General features: G+C 41.8%; 1 protein-coding gene across 9 annotated transcripts in view; it reads right to left on the reverse strand.

Moving 5' to 3' along the window:
- Nucleotides 1-4,415: 4,415 nt before the first annotated feature.
- The window catches only part of ZNF143 (zinc finger protein 143), a 56,372-nt gene continuing 39,620 nt past the window's right edge, over nucleotides 4,416-21,167 (reverse strand). For 4 of the 9 annotated variants that reach the window (XM_084854417.1, XM_084854428.1, XM_084854368.1 and 1 more), the window contains 5 exons: nucleotides 19,272-19,420; nucleotides 17,303-17,464; nucleotides 13,147-13,293; nucleotides 11,982-12,039; nucleotides 4,420-8,953 (listed from right to left, as the gene is read on the reverse strand). In XM_084854417.1, coding sequence (XP_084710543.1) covers nucleotides 8,907-8,953; nucleotides 11,982-12,039; nucleotides 13,147-13,293; nucleotides 17,303-17,464; nucleotides 19,272-19,420 — 563 coding nt within the window. In that variant the 3' untranslated portion in view covers nucleotides 4,420-8,906. Of the gene's footprint in view, nucleotides 8,954-11,286; nucleotides 12,040-13,146; nucleotides 13,294-17,302; nucleotides 17,465-19,271; nucleotides 19,421-21,167 lie in introns of those variants that run through there. The other 5 variants (XM_084854402.1, XM_084854437.1, XM_084854386.1 and 2 more) reach the window with 2 other exon arrangements.

Raw genomic sequence — 21,167 nt, forward strand, 5'->3', positions numbered from 1 at the left:
GCTCTGGAGCTCTCGGGCTGTGCAGAACGTGACTGCTGTGACTCAACTGGAATTCCCGGCTCCTGCAGTCGGCCGAAACTGGCCTGTTCTTCTAGGTCTCCGTGTGTGTCAGCAGCCAGCGAGTCACGCACAGGGGCTTCGTTGATCCGTGCCCATGCTTTGCCTCTGGCCAGCACCATGACGCTCTGATGAGCTGGTTTCGCAGCCGCTTCGCTCAGTGAGCCCAACTCCCCCGTTCGCAAGTCCCCAGTCGCTCGCAAGTGAATGCGATTTATTTCTGAGCCAGTATGCTTAAGACGGAGCGGGGCGCCACGCCTCGGGCTAAATCGGGTTGACCAGCATCCGGACCCTCATGGATCCCGGGGCGACGTGCGCCGCTTCGCCCGTTTCTAAGATATCTGCCTGCGGTGCAACGAGAAGAGCCGGGTCGCCGTGCGTATCATTCCCCACCTTTCTGTATGGCCTCTCCAGGCTACAGTCGCGGTCCTTCTTACAAGCCATTTTCGTCAGGTTGCTTTGGCTGACCCGCCTGACGCCACCGTGGGTGCTAAATTAAATACACGTATTTAAAAAAAAACAAAAAACTTTCAGCAGTAGGAATGCGGCTTTCTGCGTTTACATGAGCATTCGGAGCTCATTCCAAACGAGTTATACGTAGAGGGGAATGCGCGACACTTGGCTTTTAAATGGCTTCGCCCGATGTAAAAGGGAGCTCGAGGTTGCGAGAAGAAATCACTCGACATCCCTCGGCCTGCCTGAACAGGAATCGCCTGCAGTCAAGAGTCAGACAGACATCCTAGGGAAGGGAAGAAGAGCTGTCCGTTACATTTTTAAAAAGTCGATGGAAGTCACATTCGATAGGCTTCTATTGAGTTTTTTAAACCATCTAAAATTATCTGCACCTTTGTCAATAAAAACAGAGAAACTAGATTTTTTTTTTATTTACCCCCTACCAAGGGACAGTTGGATTCTTAGTAAAGAGTTGGATTTTTGCATTTCCAGAAAGAGATCAGCCATTGTTTCCTTATCCCCAGCAACCGTTTGGGAGGGTCCTAGGTGTAACCTGAAACCATCTCTACTTCACAGAGCTTAGAGATGTGAAGTCCGGGGTGGGGGTGGGGGTGAACAAAAGCCATGTTTGGTCCGGGAGTGTGTGCGTTCCAGGGATTTTTTGAAAGCTTGGGGGGGAATGTGTGTTCCACATTTTTCCAGTTTTCCCCCAAGCCTTCACATCTAATTCAGCCTAATTTGAATGTCTGCAGCCTCCAGCCACTTTCCATCTTAAGGCACCAACTAAATAGTCCATGGCTTGAACATCATCCACTGTTTTCCTCCCTCCTCACCCCCAATTCTTTTTGTGTGCTTTGTTTATCGTATTGGCTGATGAAGAGTGCTGGAAAACTCAAAAGCTTGCACAGTAGTTTGTAACCTTTGAGTTGGCCTAATAAAGGTATTGTGCTAATACGGATTTTAGCATTTTTCTTTTGGCCAACAAGGCTACCTTTACTTTTTGTGTGACCTGGAGAACTTAGCAGTTGAATAGCGCAATCCTCCATGGGAAGAAAATGAACTTATATTGCATAAGAAGCTGCCTTATACTGGGTCAGACCTTTGGTCCATCTAACACAGTATTGTCAGAAATGACTGGGATTGGATCTCCAGGGATGCGGGCAGGAGTTTTACCAGCTCTATCTGGAGATGCAAGGTTTGAACCTGGAACCTTCTGCATGTAAAGCATGTGCTCTACTATTGAGCCACCATATGCATTCTGCCACAGTCCTTTAAGTACTACCTGAAGCTGGGAGTTCATTCTCTGAACTTTGTCTCAGACCCAATTTGTCTTCCACTGACTTTTTACCTAGTATACGATCTAAAATTATCTCCAACTTTGCTAACATAAAAACTGTCTTGTTTTTCTGTCATCGGGGGTTCATTTACCAGCTCATTTTAGGCTTCCTTTAGGGTGGTAGTGGGGCTGTTAATACTACCTGTCTTCAGCAAGATAACTGTCCACACATAATGAAAGAGGTTAGGACCGGGCCTCCTGGAAGGTGGGAGAGACTTTTTACTACTACTGTAACAATTACAAAAAATAATTGTACAAGGCTTTTGCTAGAATGCTGGAGAAGATGAGTGCACACCTCTAAAAGAAAAGTAATTTTTAAAAGGATTTTTAATCTGTGGAACTTCAGAATAGTGTGGGTAAGGATTTGTTATGCTCATAACACATTTTACAGATGCTGTCTTAACATGCTACTGTGTCACAAGTACAAATGCTCTCCCGTACCAAAGGGTATACAATAGCTGTACTTGCTGAGGGGACAAATTGCTCTTTTCTAATAGTTCTTGTGAGAAATATGAGAATGGTTAGTGATTCACCCACACTCACTGGAGCAACATCTTTGCACTGGTACTGTGATGGCTACGCCCAAGGCAAATCACTAAGGCCCTTTAAACTAGGGTGTCCTAGATATGGCAATTAACAGGGTCACAGGAATTGTAGCATATACAAAGAGCTGACCTATGAGATAGAGAATGGAAATTTTGGCAAACTCCAGTGCAAGAGTGTGGGCTGCCTCAAGGGTGGGAGTGTTCCTGCTCCTTCCAAAATGATTACCTTCTTACAGAGGCCAGGCTAACAGGCCAGAGGGGCAAGGAAGGGTGTGGCACAGTGCTAAGAACTAAGAGGAAGAGCTGTTCTATACAACTAGACAGGCTAGGGTGGATTTTTGAATTTGGCTTCAGAACTTTGTCCAGACTAGAAGGAAAAAGTGGACAATAGGTTAACTGAAGTCTCCATTTTGGAGGCTAGGAGAATGAGAGAAGAAACTTAGAGCAAGTAGTAGCAACAGATGAGTGGTATCAGGGAATTGTGCTACCTGCTAATGTATTTTATTTCCGGTATTATACCACCCAATTACAAAATTTCTCTGGATTGTTTACAAATTTTAAAAGTTTAAACCATAAAATACAACATGAAAATCATATCTAAAACATTATCTCAAACTCTGTATAAAACCAGCAGCAGAAAATAGAGCTGTAGTGATGTTAAAAAGTACTAAAAAAAAATACTTAAAACTGAACAGCCTGGGAAAAGAAAAAGGTCTTCACTTGGTGCCCAAACTACTATAATGTAGGCACCACGAGGCTGTTCCATAACCAGGGTGCCAACACTGAAAAGGCCCTTCTCTAGTTGATACCCAGACCCCAGCATTTGGGTGATCTTGGGGTCCATATAGGTAAACGTGTGAGGATGTGATCATTCAGGTAATCTGACTTCAAGGCACTTAGGACTTTTAAGATTAGTACCAACACTTTGAATTAGGCACAGAAAAGGACTGGAAGCATGGACAGATGACATAGCATTGGAATAATGTGGTCAGTGTCCCTGTTACCAATCTTTCAACCCTATTTTGGACTGGCTGCAGTTCCCAGACCATTTTCAGAGGCAACCCACATACAGTAATCCTAATGTAGCTAGGCTATCTCTGTCTGGATAGGGTCATGGTTGGCATATCAACCTAAGCTGATAAAAGGAACTCCAAGTCACTGAGGCCACCTGTGCCTCCAGCAACAGTGCTGGATCCAAGATCACTCCCAAACTATGAACCTGATCCTTTGGGGGGAATGTAACCCACTCCAAAGCAAGTTGATGAACACCAGTCATTCACCCAGGTGAACTGTTCCTCCAAGTTGCCTCAACTTATTGTGCTGTGTCCAGGCACAGATTCAAAACACCCACTGCCCCATCTTGATTTTCTGAAAGAGAGTGTCACTTCAGTCCACATGTCCAGATAATGGAGATCCACATCGCCCAGCAATTTCACACAGGTATTAAACAGGCTGGAGGATAATACAGAGCCCTGTCAAACTCTCTAGCATAACCACCAAGGGGTAGGGCAAGCACCAAACCCAGACAGGCTATCTAGAAAGACAGCAGCCTTGACATTAACAAAAAAAGGTCCAAGAGAATCAACAAGGTATCACACTCTGTTCACCTCTTTATACTCACACAGGCCATCACACAGGGCAACCAAGGCAGTTTCCATTTCATTCCATTGTAAACTGCCCAGAGAGCTTCAGCTATTGGGCAGTATAGAAATGTAAGAAATGAAATGAAACCAACCATAACATCTGATGAAATGGATCCAGAAAACCATCCCAAAGTGTCTGGAGTTGGCTAGCCAATGCCCGTTCAAGCATCTTGCCCAGGAAGGGAATGCTGGCAACTGGCCTACAGTAGTTTGTATCTTCCAGGTCCGGGATAGATTTCTTCAGGATTCTTGATTACCACCTCCTCTCTCAAGGAGGACTTTCCAATCTCCTGGACTCAGCTGGACATCTCCCTATTAGATTTAATAATAAGCCATGAGGAGCAAAAGTGAAGCACACAGTTGATCAGATCTGGCCAAGCACTTTGTCCACATCCTTATTTATTACGTTTCTATACTGCCCAAAAACCGATTCTCTCTGGGCAGATTACAACAATTAAAACCATAAAATACAACATCAGATACAATATAAAAGTTTAAAACTACAGTATAAAATAAAAAGTAAAAACCCAAATAAAACCTATCAGCAATGCAAAGATTTAAAATACAGTAACAGATTTAAAACAAACTGAAAAGATTAAAATGCCTGGGAAAATAAGGTCTTCACCTGGCACTGGGAAGAGCACAACGTGACAGGTAAGCCTCTCTGGGAAGCGTATTCCACAACTGGGGTACCACAACAGAAAAGGCCCTCTTCTTAGTAGCAATCCACCTCACTTGCTTTTGGCAGGGCACCCTGGAGAAGGACTGCCAAAGACATCCTTGGGCATCAACTGCTGAAAGTCATCTAATAAAAACAGTCCAGTCACTGCTGTGGATGCCTCTACTAACGGAACCGCATAAACTCAGTACGTCATGATGGATGTGAATGATTTTATCTTCAAAGTGTCTTGCAATCTTGTCTCAGTGTACTACTGAGCACATTTTGGCTGGGCAATAGCTGAAAAACTGAAGATGTTAGAACTAACTTGTTCAATCTGAAATATAGGCAGGGCTCACAACCATGAGGTGGAGCTAAACATAATATGAAGAATGAAGGCATTTCACTGTAAACAATAAAACCTACTGTGGCTAAAATGTTCATAAGATGCTTTAAATAGCTGCAATTTTCATTCACACATAGCACAAGTAATACTCAGAAATGGCCCAAGACATTCTGGTGTCTGGGGCAAAAATCAACCCACCCACCCCCAATGGTAAAAATGCAATAATAAACTAAGGGAGCAATCCTATGGCCCTTAGACAAGAGTCTTGGGGTGGGGGAAATAGAATATTTTGGATTCCTGGATCTGAGGTTGGAGACACGGCTGCAAGGTCCCTGCCTCTGCCCCTGCTCCCTTGCAGGGGGCACAGAGAGAACTGTGCCTGATGCCTCTCTGCGAGGTCGCAAAAGCAACCTTGGAGGAAAGGGAAACGGGGCATGCAAGTGGGAGGGGAGAGGACTAGGGAGGCCAACTTGTGCTGTATCCAGAGGCCTCTGCAGCCTCCTCCTCTCCAACACGTCAGCTAGATGAGCAAAATCAACTGTCTAGCTAAATTGCAGAGCAGCAGGAGTGCAGAGGTGAAGACTGGCCCCATTGCTCCTCCCCCTCTGCATCTGATACTCTTAAGCCTCCAAGTTTGTAGGCTGACAGGTATCAAGGGTGGGTCCAATAGGATTGTGTCCTAAATCACTGATCTCTGGCCTCCCTCTCATTTAATAGTACCCTAGAATCTACTATCGGAGATGGGGTGCTTCACTCTCTTTAATGGCAGCGTCATCCCTGGACAGGCTCAAATGTGCTTGCTTAGTGTCACATATACAAATGATCTGTTTTTGGAAATGACTTCATAATATTGGAATATCAAATGCAATGTTCTGCTTGGAACACTAACACACTTATTTCACAAACAGCATGTGAACACCTTGCAATTAGCATTATAGATAAATTGCATTTTATGGTGACTGAGCCCTTTGGGACCATTTTGACCTTGGTACTTTTAATAATCTTGGGCTGTTAATTATCTTGGTCAGTCTTTGATGGATTTATAACAATATTTGTGTATGTCCTTTTTTCACTTAGTAGAACAATCTTAACCAAAGCTAATCATCTGAGCAACACTGCGTATTCAGTAACTAGTCTCCTGACTAGAAGGTAGAACAACACTCTTCGGAGCTTCGGTCTCTAAAAACATACTCAGGACAACAACATTATTCTAACCACAAGGCAAAGGAGCTCTTCTCTAGCAGTTGCTATAGGGAAACTGCTGGAATACCCTCCTCAGCTGCTCCCAAAGCCCTTGGCAATGAGTGCCTAACGTAGTTAGCAGCCTCTCAAAACTCTTCTTTCCAATATGCCGACGGAAGAAAATCTATTTCAATTCTGTTCATCCTTGAGGAAGCAACACTGGAGTGAAATCCTGATCCTGAAATTGTAATGTTAGAACTTCACTCATCATAAAAGCTGTGTGAGAGGAAGAATTAAACAAAAACTTAAAGAGCACAAATGAAATCTGTCCTTACTGTTATACTCATATCCCACTTGTGGGTCTCCTGTTGACAGTTGGTTAGTCACTGTGTGAACAGAATGCTGGACTAGATGGACCCCCGGTCTGATCTAGCATGGCTCTTATGTTCTTACTCAGATGTTTCATTTTCCTGCTTTATCCCAGGGTTCTCCTGTACTCCCTTTTCTAGAGACAATAGTCATTGTTATGCTGGACAGAGGCACCTGCCAAAGAGGTCCTATTCTGGTGATGTTCAGTATGAGGGGGATGAACACAAACATGCACACACTGGTGGGAATTGACGTACCCTCAGATACAATATGTAAGGTACCAGTTCATACAAATGGCACATTCACACAATCCTGGCTATGCTGTGAACTCCCAGAATGTGTGAACCCAAACAGAGAATGGACTGACACTACATTAGCACCAATTTTGGAGATGTCTCTTTTTTCCATTTTCGAGAAGGGTAGCCATATTAGCCTGTTCAGCAGCAAAACCAATGAAGAATCTTGTGGCAACTTAGAAAATGAATTTATTATGGCACAAGGTTTTGTGGCTTAGAATCCACTTCATCAGGGGCATAAAGCATAATCCTCATTTGGCAGGTGTATACCAATGTATCTGATGAAATGGACTGTTGTCTATGAAAGCTTATGCCATAATAACTGTGTTCTCCCTCACACACACCCGCATCGCCTAAAGATATATGAAAACACAGCATTTACCTCTCATGTGTACAAGCAATGGCATAAAACATTACGCTTTTTAAAAAGCCCTTAGGTAAATCAGAGTTAATTAACTCAGGGGATAAACAACATCTTGATTTTCACTCCACAAATTGTAGCCACTGGTAAAAGGTGGTTTCAAGTTCCTGGATCTGGCATTGTATCACAAGGCCTATTTGCTGTCCCTGGCCCAACTGTGGCAATTTCCCTGCCCTCCTTCTACCCCATCCTGGGCACACTTAGAATCTCAGCTCTTGGCCCCACTCATGAATTCGAGGGCACTGGGTCCATATACCTGAACACAGTATCTGGCCCCATTAAAGCATCAGGGAAATGTGGGATCCCTTGGGTAGGCAGTTTCAGTTTGATCCTATTTGTTCAGTAATGATGTTAGAATAGCTGAGGTAAGACATTTCCTTGGCATAATTGGGTGAAATGTAAACGTTTTGCTCTTAACCAGCTAATTATTGGGGATAATAATTTCTTCAATTCTCTGCACTGCAAACTTAGTACAGTTGTGCAGTTGCTGCAGAATGGTAGTATTTGCAATTAAGGGCACAATTCTATGCATGTTTAGATAGGAAAAAAAAAAGTCCTACAAACTTCCAGCATCCCTCCGGCCAACCATGGGGATGCTGGGAGTTATAGGACATTTTTCTGTCTAAAATGCATAGGATTGCACCCTAAAGTATGTCTGCCCAATTTGGTCCAGCAGCCCTGGCTGCTTCTGAGGCTCCGACTATACTAGAAGATCCGGTATATCTACCCACACTGCTCAAAATTACCTTTTTTCTTCTATAAACAACTGGAATAAAATGTTAAACCACACATACATTCAATTTGCAGAAACTAGAACAGGAAACTTGTGTGCCAAATTACAGAACGCCAGTGGAAAGTGGCATTAGCAGATAATTTAAGAGATCCCCTACATATGAAGTTAAGAACTGAGATTAATCTAGCAAAAACTGGTATTCAGGGTGTACTGGATGGCACTCAGACTACATCAGAAAACCTTGAAGGCAGCCCCCTGTACTGCCACTGCAAGGCCAAAGCAGATTCTTCAGTACACATGATGTAGAGTGCCCAATAACTTTCTTCTGACCAAATATCTCGGTTTGGTCATGAAGACATCACTATGCTTTATCACCACCTACATATTGTTAAACTGTATTTGTGCTGGCTGAGGCCTATCGCTGCACTAGGAAACGTCTTTCAGTATGAGGGCCAAATTTAGTTTTGAAACTCCTGGGGGCACATTCCAGTGGTGGGTGGGACAGAAGGCAAAGGGGCAGGGCCAAAAATACAAAAGAAACCCAGCATATTTTTGCCAGTAACTAAGCTTGAGGAGAGGCATTTCACCCTTTAAAAATAGGGAAAAACTGCACTAAACCCAGGTAAACACCAAACAGTGGATGGTTGGGACAAAGAGATGGGCCAGGGGAAGGAGGTGTGGCCACCTGGGGAACCCTGGAGGGAGGGGATTTGGGTTGTGGGCCTGAGATTCCCCACTCCTGGCCTATCAGATGGACATCAATATGGAGCCAAGGAAGCTTGAAGGAGCCAAGGGAGTTGTCTTGCAGCACTGGAAAGTGACTTCCACTTTCAGTCCATCAATGGACTGAGGACTTGACAGCTCTGTTCATTTTTCCAGTCCCCTTTTTGTTGCATGATTAATGGATGTTCTTCCTGTATATGCAAAACAAATAAATAAAAAGTATACTAAAAAAAAGTTTGTAAACTTACTATTGACATCTCAAGGCTGCAATCCTATATATATTCACTTGGGAGCAAATCCCATTGAACTCAGTGGGGCTTACTTCTGAGTAGGATTGCACTGCAAGCTACTTTCAGCACAGTCCTGTGTATCAGAAATAAGAGCTTTTGAGTTCAATAGGACTTACTCGCAGCTAGCTATGTATAGGATTGCATTTTTAGTAGTATACTGTTTTGCTGCTTTGCATTTATTTTTCTTACAGAGGTCATAACCTTGTATTCACAACCCTAACATCCTCACTACTAAGCAAAAGTATCTGTTAAAATTTAATGTCTGCTCCAGTGGATGGGTTGTTTTTGTACAATTTTAACTGCAATAATCTTGTAAAGTCAATACTGATAATCTCCATACAGAGGGTTGTGCTGGCTTTAATGTTAATGAAGGCTAGGATTTACATCTCCGACTTGTATTTCTCAGCTGCAGATTGGTTTTAGTGCCCTCCCACGCAAACACTGCAAAGACCATAGACGTCTTCAGTACTATGGGTAAAGGGTTCATAAAAATCACAGATAAGATAAAATAGCAATGAAAGTATTCTTCACTGGCCACTTAAGTCTTAGTTTTCTTCCCCGCAAGATGGGAGCAAGAGAATTCAAAACACCCATGGTCTGAGAAGACTCAGTCCTCCACTCCACACTGCTAAAGCCATTTATCGGTCCTTTTGAAGAACTGCTACCCACCCAAAAGGAAGATACTTTTCCTTTGTACAATGTATTGCTGAAATTGGGTGGCCAATCCTGTATGTTGGTTTAATTTACAATGCCACCTGTGTCTGTGACTTAGAAGTCCAGTCCTATTCCATGGCAGTTATGTGGTTCTCCACTACTTCCTAGACCTTCGTTCCACCATATTTTGCTAGCGCATGTTTCCACTAGTTTTCTTGGTTTCTTTGAACCAAAAAAGTCTCAAAGGGTACTGTGCGAGCGGACCAGAAGAAATACCTCTTTTTCCTAATCTCCTATCGTTGTATAGTATAGCTATGCCACTGGTCTTATGTGTTGACACAGCAACTCAAAGAATATTAATTTTTCAGTTTCTAGAGGGGTAGCCATGTGAGTTTGTTGCAGAAAAACAAAAAGTCTTGTGGCAGCTTAAAGACTTAACAAATTTATTATGGCATAATCTTTTGTGGACCAGAATCCATCTCTGGGTTGGCAATTGTGTATGTGCATGTACACACACACACGAGTGAAGGGACAAAAAAAATGTTAGTGAAGTCAGAGGGTAATGAGATGCTAGATATATAGACACTGATAATCGTTAAAAGTTATGTAAAATATGTAATTATGTGAAACAATAACAGTGACCATGCACAAAATAGTGTTGATAATTAACTTAATGTCAGGATGCTTATCAACAGTACTTTGTGAATGGTCAGTTATTATTTTACATACATCTGATCTTCAGCATAATTAGCACTGTCTGTATTTCCTACATTTCATTTCCCTCTGTTCTCACTAACATTTTTTTTCTCTTCTCCCAACACCCATACATATATATATACACACATACACATGCCAACTCAGAATGACATTCCATGGATCTGATGAAATAAGACTGGTCCATGTAAGCGTATGCCTTACCATTCCACACCATTCTTTGTTGTTAATTTTTACAAATGCTAAAACCTTACACATCTTATAAATAAAGCAGAACATAGAAGGGTTTGCAAAATTGTTTGCAAAACGTATTACCATAACAATAGTTACCGTATCTTATTTACACTATATATTAAAGCTTATGATAAAGCTAGCACTAGTTGATACTGGCAGTAAATAACTCTAAAAAGAAAACAACTGTTTCACATACTATTATTCAAACCAGGTCAATACATAATCTTATTATACTTTATACTGTTATAACTTGAAATTAACATTTTAAAATTAAGTAAGACAATGAGAACTGCAACAAAATGTTGCAGTGTGGAGTACTCCTGTTCAGGGTTCCAGCCAGCCAACCAGTCATGTCCTCTTTCAGGATACTCTAGTCTATCCCCCTTTCCAACAGTCAGTCATCATTCTGTGCCCACTGAGCATAATCAGTCCTCATTGGGTCCTGCCCTGCCCCAACAGGGCTTTTTCTAAAGATTTTTTGTACTTCTGCAAATCTTTGGATTTCCTCAAGCCTATGGATACCTCCCCTCTTGTGAACAGATGGTGCTGTTTGGGCTACATAAGGACTCACACTTGGAGAACTGAGTTTGCTATTAGTATATAGGATGATGATATGCAAAGAAGCAGAAACATTAGATTTACTTCCTTTAATATTGAACAACGAAAGCGCCTCATTTGTACATAATCCAATTCAAAGATAATATAATTAGCACTTGCAGCATGAACAGTCTGTATTTACAATCGAGATGGGAGGGGAAAGCTAAAGAGATGAATCTTCAACTTGTGTATGAAACACAATTCAAAATATAATATTCACAAAGGTAAATTACAAAGGTAAATTACCAAAATTCAGAACTGTATATGAAAAACAATTAAAATTGTTCTGGTTGCAAAGGATTTTTGAAATGATGATTGTGGTTTAAACATCTGAAATCTTCACTTATGCCTTCATTGGTTTTGTATGACTTTAAAACTCATCCCAGTATTTCTAAAGTAGCTGCTGCTTGTCTATACTCTGGTTTGGAATCTGATGTAAGTATAAGCAAGAAAATTTAATATAAATCCTAATTCCATAGCCCTGGGTAGGGAATGAGCCTTAATAGGAGAAATTCATGTATTTTCAAGGTTCATGTACATAACCATTATACACATGAAATGTTCTTCACTCTTGCATAAAACATGTGCAGAGTATTAGTGAGCAAGAACACACCAAACGTTTTATGGATTTCAGGTGGCATAGACCTTTGTTGATTGAAAATAAAATGTAATTAATTCTATTGTTCCTTTAGCCATGTTAGGAATTAATCATCAATTCCTGGTGTTTCACCTTGTTGTATTCTGGAAGCTATTCTAATGGCTTCTTCCAAAGACTGTTGTTCTCCAAGCTGAAACAAACAAAGTTATACGCTGAAATACATTTTCTGCTGCGAACTAAAACAAAGCATTTTAGAATACATTTTGTGCCTGATCTGTATCCAACTGGATTGAATATATTAGAAAACAAAGATGCATATCAATCATAGCTCTACATATATAATACCAGAATCCAGTAATCATGGGGTATTTTTTTTCTTTGAACAGTAGGTCCATGTGCCATCCAGTTACACAGTTCTCTGTATCCTGGCCATGATCATTACATCATTCTAAGCACTAGTTACAATTTTGCTGCTGAAACATGTTTATCTGAGTAATGTAAAACATCATATCTGGGTTGGAATAACAGATACTATCCATATGAACGTTGAGAGATTATTACAAGATCGTATGAGCTACCTGAATGAAGATTTTTGAACTATAATTTATTTTTAAGAACAGTTGGCTATAGAGTTGGGTCCAAACCTGCTGTTCCATGAACAGAAGAGTTTCTGAGCTGGATCCAGTGGAGGCTAGCACTCTGCTAAGTGGAAACTCCTTTGGATAAAAAGGGGAAGGTGATTTTCATCGATTTCCCCTTTCCCCTGCAGCCTAAGCACAACCTGTCACTCTGTTCTGGAGGGTTCCCCCAGACCAGATTTTCATGAGCATAGGGGATGGGGGAGAGGAGATGGGGAAAAATTGTTTGCACTCCAGCGGCCTGTGGAAGCATTCAGTTCCTGGAGTTTTGCTCCATGCAACTTGGATTCAACTCAGATTTTTAAAAAGCTAATATTGGTATTTTTCTGTAGACAAAACGTTGTAGAAAAATGCTCTAATTAAAGTATTAGTTAGAACAAGAAATGTTTTAAAATCACAATTATGTAAAATAACTTGATTTTACTATTTTAAAAGGAAGTTTTATTTTTACTGCTATAGTTGTCTGAGAATCATTAACCAATTTACAGCCTAAACCCAAGGCTGAATGCCCTAGAATGAGCCATAAGGATTGCTCTACAAGAGCAGCACAACAGACCATGACATATACGTGTATACAAATAAATATTAAAGAGCTGAAAGTAAAAAAACAAATAAATGAAAATCAAACTTTGCCAAGGCCTACTTCATGTCCTAATTACCTGCACTGCAATTTGTGTTCCATTAGATGTTGCCAGCAATGTAACAGGTCTAGATTCTGCAGTGACTAAGTGATGGCCATGTTGCTGATGTCCAATTTCTGGTGAAGCACTATGGAATGCTGCTAAATCTTGAGCTACGATTGCAACCTTGATAATATACAAACACAGAAAACTTTCTAAATATTGGAATTGAAAAATTATTAGTTATTCCTTCCCATTTTTTTCAACTATTGATCATTTTTACCATTCTTTGATTAGTAGATCAGGCTTACCATAGCATAAAGCCAGCTGTCGTGGTAAAGCCCCTAGAACCAATAATGCACACAAAGCATAAAATATAGGAACATAAAAGAGCCATGCTGGATCAGACCGAGGGTCCATCTAGTCCAGCATTCTGTTCACAGAGGCCAACCCGCTGTCGACCAGGAACCCACAAGCAGGGCATGAGCACAACAGCATCCTCCCACCCATGTTCCCCAGCAACTGGTGCACACAGGCGTGCTGCCTCTGGTACTGGAGGTAGCACATATCCATCAGGACTAGAAGCCACTGATAGCCTTATCCTACAGGAATTTGTCCAACCCCCTTTTAAAGCCATCCAAATTGGTGGCCTTCACTACATCCTATGGTAGCGAATTCCATAGTTTAACGATGCGCTGTGTGAAGAAGTACTTCTTTTATCTGTCCTGAAGCTCCCACCAATCAGCTTCATGGGATGACCCCGGGTTCTTTATATTTTGAGAGAGGGAGAAAAACATCTCCCTATCCACATTCTCCACACCATGCATAATTTTGTACACCTCTATCATGTCTCCCCTTACCCTCCTTTTTTCCAAGCTAAACAATCCCAGCTGTTGTAACCTTCTCTCATCGGGGAGATGCTCCAGTCTCTTGATAATTTTAGTTGCCCTTTTCTGCATTTTTTCCATCTCTACAATACCCTTTTTTAGATGCAGTGACCAGAACTGGGAATAGTATTCCAACTGTGGCCACACCATGGATTTGTACAACTGCAGTATGATATTGGCAGTTTTATTCTCAATTCCCTTTCTAATTATGCCTAACACGGAGTTTGCCTTTTTTACAGCAGCCGCGCACTGGGTTGACATCTTCACTGAGCTGTCCACCACAAACGCAAGATCTCTTTCCTAGTCGGTCACCGCTAGTTCAGATCCCATCAGGCTATACTTGAAGATGGGATTTTTTGCCCCAGTGTGCATCACTTTACACTTGCTTACATTGAACTGCATTTGCCATTTAGATGCTCATTCTCCCAGTCTGGAGAGATGCTTTTGGAGCTCTTCACAATCCTGTTTTGTTTTAACCACCCTAAATAATTTGGTGTCATCTGCTGACTTGGCCACTTCACCGCTCACTCCTAATTCCAGATCATTTATGAACGGTTGAAAAGCATTGGTCCTAATACAGATCCCTGTGGGACCCTACTATTTACTTCCCTCCATTGGGAGAATTTACCATTTATTCCTACTCTCTGCTTTCTGTTCATTAACCAGTTACAGATCCATAAGAGGACCTGTCCTCTTATTCCATGACTGCTAAGTTTGCTCAGGAGTCTTTGGTGAGGGACTTTGTCAAAAGCCTTTTGGAAGTCCAAGTAAACAAAGTCTACCGGATCACCCCTGTCTACATGTTTATTGATACTCTCAAAGAACTGTAAAAGGTTAGTGAGACAGGATTTACCTTTACAGAAGCCATGTTGATTCTTTTACAGCACGGCTTGTCCTTTAATATGCTTACTAACTTTATCTTTAATAATGCCTTCAACCAATTTACCTACAACAGGCGTTAAGCTAACGGGCCTGTAATTTCCCAGATCCCCCCCTCACATAGCTTTGTGTGAGGGTAACAGTCTCAATCTCCTCCTCCACACTAGCAGATTGACAACCTGAGAAGCTTCTAAAGGAATTTCATTTCATTTCTTACATTTCTATACTGCCCAATAGCCAAAGCTCTCTGGGCAGTTTACAAAGATTAAGGATGCAATCCTATGCATGTTTAGACAGAAAAAAAGTCCTACAACTCCCAGCATTCCCCAGCTAGCATGGCTGGCTGGGGAACGCTGAGAGTTGTAGGAATTTTTTTTCTGTCTAAACGTGTATAGGATTGAGCCCTAAACCCCTTAAAAATACAATATAATAACATAATATACATCCAACTGTGTTGATTAGTTATTAGGATGGCTGGGGGATAGGGAAAGGGGACACCCAATTGATTCTGGGCTCTCCCTTTCCCTGCAGCAACTTCCATTCCTGGCAACTGATTACAACAATGCAAATGTAGCAGCAGTCAACAGCCTGCGAGTACTTCTTGTTCTCTGGATTGGGAGCCATATTACAAGAACTTCATAACACTTCTTGCTAAGAAGGTATATTCCAGTTACTAAATTCAGACTGTTGATAGAATAGTTTGCAAAGTTCTCTGAAATCTTTTGTGCCAAGGAGTGAGAAACACTACGACAATACTTAGGAAGTTCTGCTGTTATGAGATACGTAGATTGTATCACTGACACCATTTTGTCCTTTAGATATATACCAGCAATGTGGGTTTTCCAGAAAATTTTCAACTGGAAAATTTTCCGATGCAAATTAGGTTACTTTACATAGGGTCATTTACGTAGGATTTTTTTTTTAGTTTGCATTGGAAAATGTTGTGCTGCCCTAGCATGGAGTGGACAACCTGTGGTCCTCCAGATGTTTTGGCCTATAATTCCCATCATCCCTCACCACTGGCTATCCTAGCTAAGCAGATGGGAGCTGTAGGCCAAAGTTGCCCACCCCTGCCCAAGAGAGATCACATTTAACATGTTTATTTTACTTGTATTTAGTAAATAAAGCCAAAAAAGTACCCAGTGTTAATTTTTTGTCTCAATACACCACAAATATTTGACCTGAAATATTTGAGGGGAAAAGATTAAAGCACATTTAATGAGATCTAAATGTTACATTGCGTAGAAATTTTTATTGGAAGTCTTGTAAAAATGGTAGCATGTATGTCTCTTACATAATTTAAAATTTAAAAATAAATAAAATAAAGGTCCTGAGAACTGTTGACACAGTAATAAATTTTAACAACCCAAAAAACTGTGCATGAAATGCTGACAATCACTCATCTATTTCAACAGAGTTCAAGTCTCTTCCACTGCGGCTGTTGGGACACCTTCAGTTTTGTGGTCATTACCTATTGTTTCTATTTCACACTGAGACATATATGTATTTCAATGACATACATACATACATATATATAAATTTTCTCTCAAATATTTGCTAGGGATAATCACCTGAAAAACATTAATTACAACTTTGAAACTGCCATGCTTCCTAATATTGTATTTGAACTGGCATACATTAATTTTTACGAATGAACTTATGAAATGGAAAATGTTCCGTGGAAAAATAAAGGACAGTTTTCTGCCCCGCATTACTGATTATATTCCTCTGTATATTTAGTATAGGGATGTACGAAAGTTCTGCCACGGATCTCAGGGAGGCCGAATGCCAGCGCATTCGGCCCCCCGAAATCGGTGGCGGAACGGCCCCTCCCCCCTCCCCAGGACAGGACTTACCTGGGGCGGATCTTCCTGGTGGCGGCGGCTCCAGCGGTGGTTCGGTGGCCGGTCTTCCGACCGGCTGCCGCTGCCACCATTTCCAAGTTTAAAAAAACAAAACAAAAACGTGATAGGCTACGTAAAGATTTACGTAGCCTATCACGGCTAATTAAAAAAAACACAAAAAAAAACGCGTGTACACAAATGGCGGCGCCCATGGGCGCCACCATTTACATACGCGCGCTTTTGTTGTTTTTTTAATCAGCCGTGATAGGCTACATAAAGATTTACGTAGCCTATCACAGCTGACTGCAGGGACGCAAACGGCGGTGGCTATGGCCCCCGCCATTTGCATCCCTGCTAGCCAGCGGCCGGATGTCTGGCCGCTGGCGGAGCTAGCCAGCGGCTCCGCAGAATCCCTGCGGAACAGAGCTGGCTGGCCAGGATTCGGGGGGGGGGGGGGAGGGACGGAGCGCCTCCCCCCCTGGCCAGAATTTCGGGGGGAGGTACGGAGCACCTCCCCCCCAGCATCAGCATAATCCGCGAACAGGTAAGTGACTTTCGTACATCCCTAATTTAGTAGCAATTTACCTGCTGTCCTTCAGTGCCCTCTGCTGTGACCATTGCAACAGAATGTGTTCCTGCAGAAGAAATAACTGCATCATGGGCAGGGACTGTGATGGTGGTGCCATCTTGTGTTACCATAGTGATAGTATTTCCAATGGCCTGCATGTCAGCTTGAGATATGTTAACCTGAAATAGAAAATCATTGTTTTAATTACACTGATAGCATTATATTTGAGTCATATACCTTGATCATATAAACACTGCATTTTCAGTCAGCAGTAGGTTAATCTGTCCACATAACAATTAAAATAAAGACCACCAAGTAACAATTACAATACAGTTCACCAAATTTCAAAAACGGTTAGAACCGTTGCTCCTGTCCGTGGGCCGAATGCAGTCTGTGGAGACTTTGCATCCCTCTATGGGCCCTGTCCCTTGGCTCCCCAAGCCCTACTCCTGGAGGCTCCACACAGCTTAGGGAATAGAGGAATCCTCACTGTTATCTAATCTGTAATCAAAGATAACAGCAGGGATTCCCTTGCATGCAATTCACCCTCCCAACTGGGGATTCCCTGCGGAGGTGTGGGGAAAGGAACGGCCACTGTTATCTCCAATCCACTGGGGAGGGGGGTGAGTGGTGCACAGGAGATTCCCCAGCTGAGCCCCTGGGTGGAGAACCTTCCACTGGCACCAGGGAGGCTTCTTCCTAGCTAAGCTTTTCCTAGCAAAGCTTTTCCTAGCTAAGGAACACCCAGGTGGACTGAAGCCAAGCTGTTCCAGTCGCCTTCACCTCTCCAATGGACTGGGCCAATTGGGCTGGCTCAGCTTTGCTTTTCGGCATCTAAGCCATTGGGGGAAAGGACAAGGCAGGTGAAGCCACTGAGAGGATTGTCTGCCTCATGCTTAGCCTGGTGCTGTGCCTTCCCCCCATTGGGGAGAGTGCAGGGCAGCTGAAGCACAGTCAGCTCAGCCCCTCTACATTACTTTTATCAGTGGAATGACAAGTGTGCTGCCCCCAGCTCTGCATTGTATTAAAGTATAAGAAATATATATGTTTATACTGGGGGTGGAGAGATCAAGGATCTGCTAGCCAGGCCTGCTGTAGCTGGATCCTAGCAGTCTGAGATGAACTAGTAGAGACTTTCCTTTGGGCAGGAATCTTTCTTTGGCCTAGCCAGCAAAGCAGCACAAGGCTCAGACCTGGGAGAGAATACTCTGTTTTACTAGGCCTCACCCCTTTTTATCCAGCATTCACCAATAATTCCCCACTGGACCTAACCCTCATTTGTGACAAACTCCTTATTTCCTGTGGACTATGAGTTATTATTTCTTTGTTGTTCCAGACTGTTCAATAAAGAATTGTTTGTTGGATTTAAAGAGAAGCTTGAGTTAAACGGGCTGAAAACTGTCTATATGCAGGGCACACAGGCATGGAGGCAGCACAACAAGGCTGGATCCAACCCTCTATGTCACAGTATTGATGATCTTGTTCCCCCTAGAAACATGATCCTGTATTTATTTTATTAGTGTATCAGATGTGAATTACAAAATTAAAACAAGAAATCTGAATTATCGCCTGCTCACTCATCAGTTGTCTAATGTTATATGAGAAAGGAAAACAGGATGGGGAGGGAATTCTGTTGAGAAAAAAATGTTTTCCTTTTTCTCCAATCCTATTTCCTAACTGAAGCTCAGCCGTAAATAAGCAGCAACAGAATTTGTTTCTGCAACTGATAACTGTTACGGATACGAAATCTAGCTTTCTCAGGTCAGTGTGACAGATTACTGCTTGGAATATTTCTAGGTTAGAATAAGTTGTATAGCCTGACACTTTAAACTAGAACCAACATGCATAATAATTAACCTTGATTTAGGAATTCTAAATAAATTCTAAATATATTTTTATCTATAATCAAATGGGGAAACCAAATAGAAACATGACCACTTTTGAAAGCTTTTGTGTACGGATGGCTTTAATATGGCTAATACTTACATGCTGGGTTCCATCTTGGGAAATAAGTGCCACTTGCTGACCTAGCCCTGTCTGAGTCACTGTAGCAACTTGTGCAGAAACAACATCATCTCCTTCTACACCTGTTACATAAGTGATCTGAGACCCTTTGAGAACATCTTCACCTTGACCTATTTGATTAAAGTAAGATGGGGTTACTTCATATAAAAACTATACTAAACATGAGATGAAGTATCATCCATGCAAAAGATATTTTGTGCATATAAAATAAAATAAATATGTTGGCATTCATATCGTGTTTGCACTGGTTATAATCCAAAAGAAACCAACACTATGATTTTGTTTTTGTTAAACATTAATCTTTGCCTACCACTAGCGGGGCACAAATGTCATAAATGGCTTATTCAAATAATTATTCTTTAACGAACACACTTCCAAGGAAAAAAGAGAGAATCCCGATTGTATGACAAGTGATGAAACAGTGTAGTATCTAAAGAAATGTTTAACCCCAGCCAAATGTAAACTTTTATCCTAACCTTTGTTTTGTAAGTAGCCATTAGAATGCAACAGTTTACTTTACATGGGCTTAAGTGTATACCATATCAGCTACAGGGCGAGGAGTCAAGGCCAGTAAAGACCTTTTCCCGATATAATGAGCTTGAAAACAAACTTTAACGCCAAAGCCAGTTGTGAAGCTAGAGAGCCAGCAGTGGTGACTCGCAACAGAGGGAAATGGATAGTTCTTGCAATAGATGGAAATAAACAGCAGGGTCCACCAAGGATCTATATTTAGGCCAATGAGCAGTATCCTACAGTATCATTCTGCTAATACAATTTACCTGAAACTAGCATATGGGTTCTCTAGTTCAACACCAATAATGTTAATTTACACAATGGGATTCCCTGGAATTTGACATTGTTAGCAGAGTGACAGTGTAGGATACTAGCTAATGTTATTTAATTTATTAATAAGTTATCTGGAGTCAGAGAAGAGTCATGAAGTAGACAAATTTTCAAATGAAAACTCAGGGTAGTGAAAAACCAAGCACAGTGGGTTAGATCCAGACTTTCCCTTTCCTTCCATTCGCAGAAGGGACTGGGATCCAGTGGAGCTCCCACTGGGGCAAGCAGTGAGGGGATTTTCACCAATTCCCCCTTCACCCTGCAGCCCTCAGCACCACCTCCTATATTGTTCTGGAGGTTTCCCTGACCCTGCAGCGCAGCTTCTCTGGGGGCACCAGGGGAACAGGCAAAAAAATGACCCCCTCCTCCAGCAGGAAAGTCCTATGGGCAGAACTTCACATCCAGTCCACTGTGAAGAACTCCAAAAAGTATCTCCAAACTGGATAAATGAACATGGAAATAGCAAATGAAGTACAATGTTAATAGAGTAATCTGTATTAGGACAAAAAATCCTAACTTCACATAGTGACCTTTATGGGATCTGAACTGACAGTGACTTTCCATAAAAGAGATCGTGAGGGCTGATAGCTCAATGAAAACATCAACTTGGAATATGGTGGCAGTGAAAAAGACAAATTCCATGCTAGGAATATTAGGGAAGGGACTGCAAATAAAGCTGCCAGTGTCATAACGCTTTTTTGCAAATATATGGTGAGATAGAGTAATGCTACGCTACATTTCGAATACTGCGATGGTTCTGGTCACTCTATCTCAAAAACAGTTTTGTACAACTGGAAGAAGTACAGAAAAGGGAAACAGAAATGATAAACGGTTGGAGCAACTTCCCTATGAAAAAATGCTAATGCATTGGGTGCTTTGTAGTTCAGGGGAAAATGACAAAGGGTACCATCATAGAGGTTTATAAAATTAGGCATGGTATGGAAAAAATTAGAGATGATACTTCTTTTGTCCCCCCACAATACTAGAACTCAAGGTCACTTGATGAAATTGGCA

This window comes from Heloderma suspectum, chromosome 1, assembly GCF_057233095.1.
Source record: "Heloderma suspectum isolate Gila_16-S chromosome 1, 16-S_ref, whole genome shotgun sequence".
NCBI lineage: Eukaryota > Metazoa > Chordata > Lepidosauria > Squamata > Helodermatidae > Heloderma > Heloderma suspectum.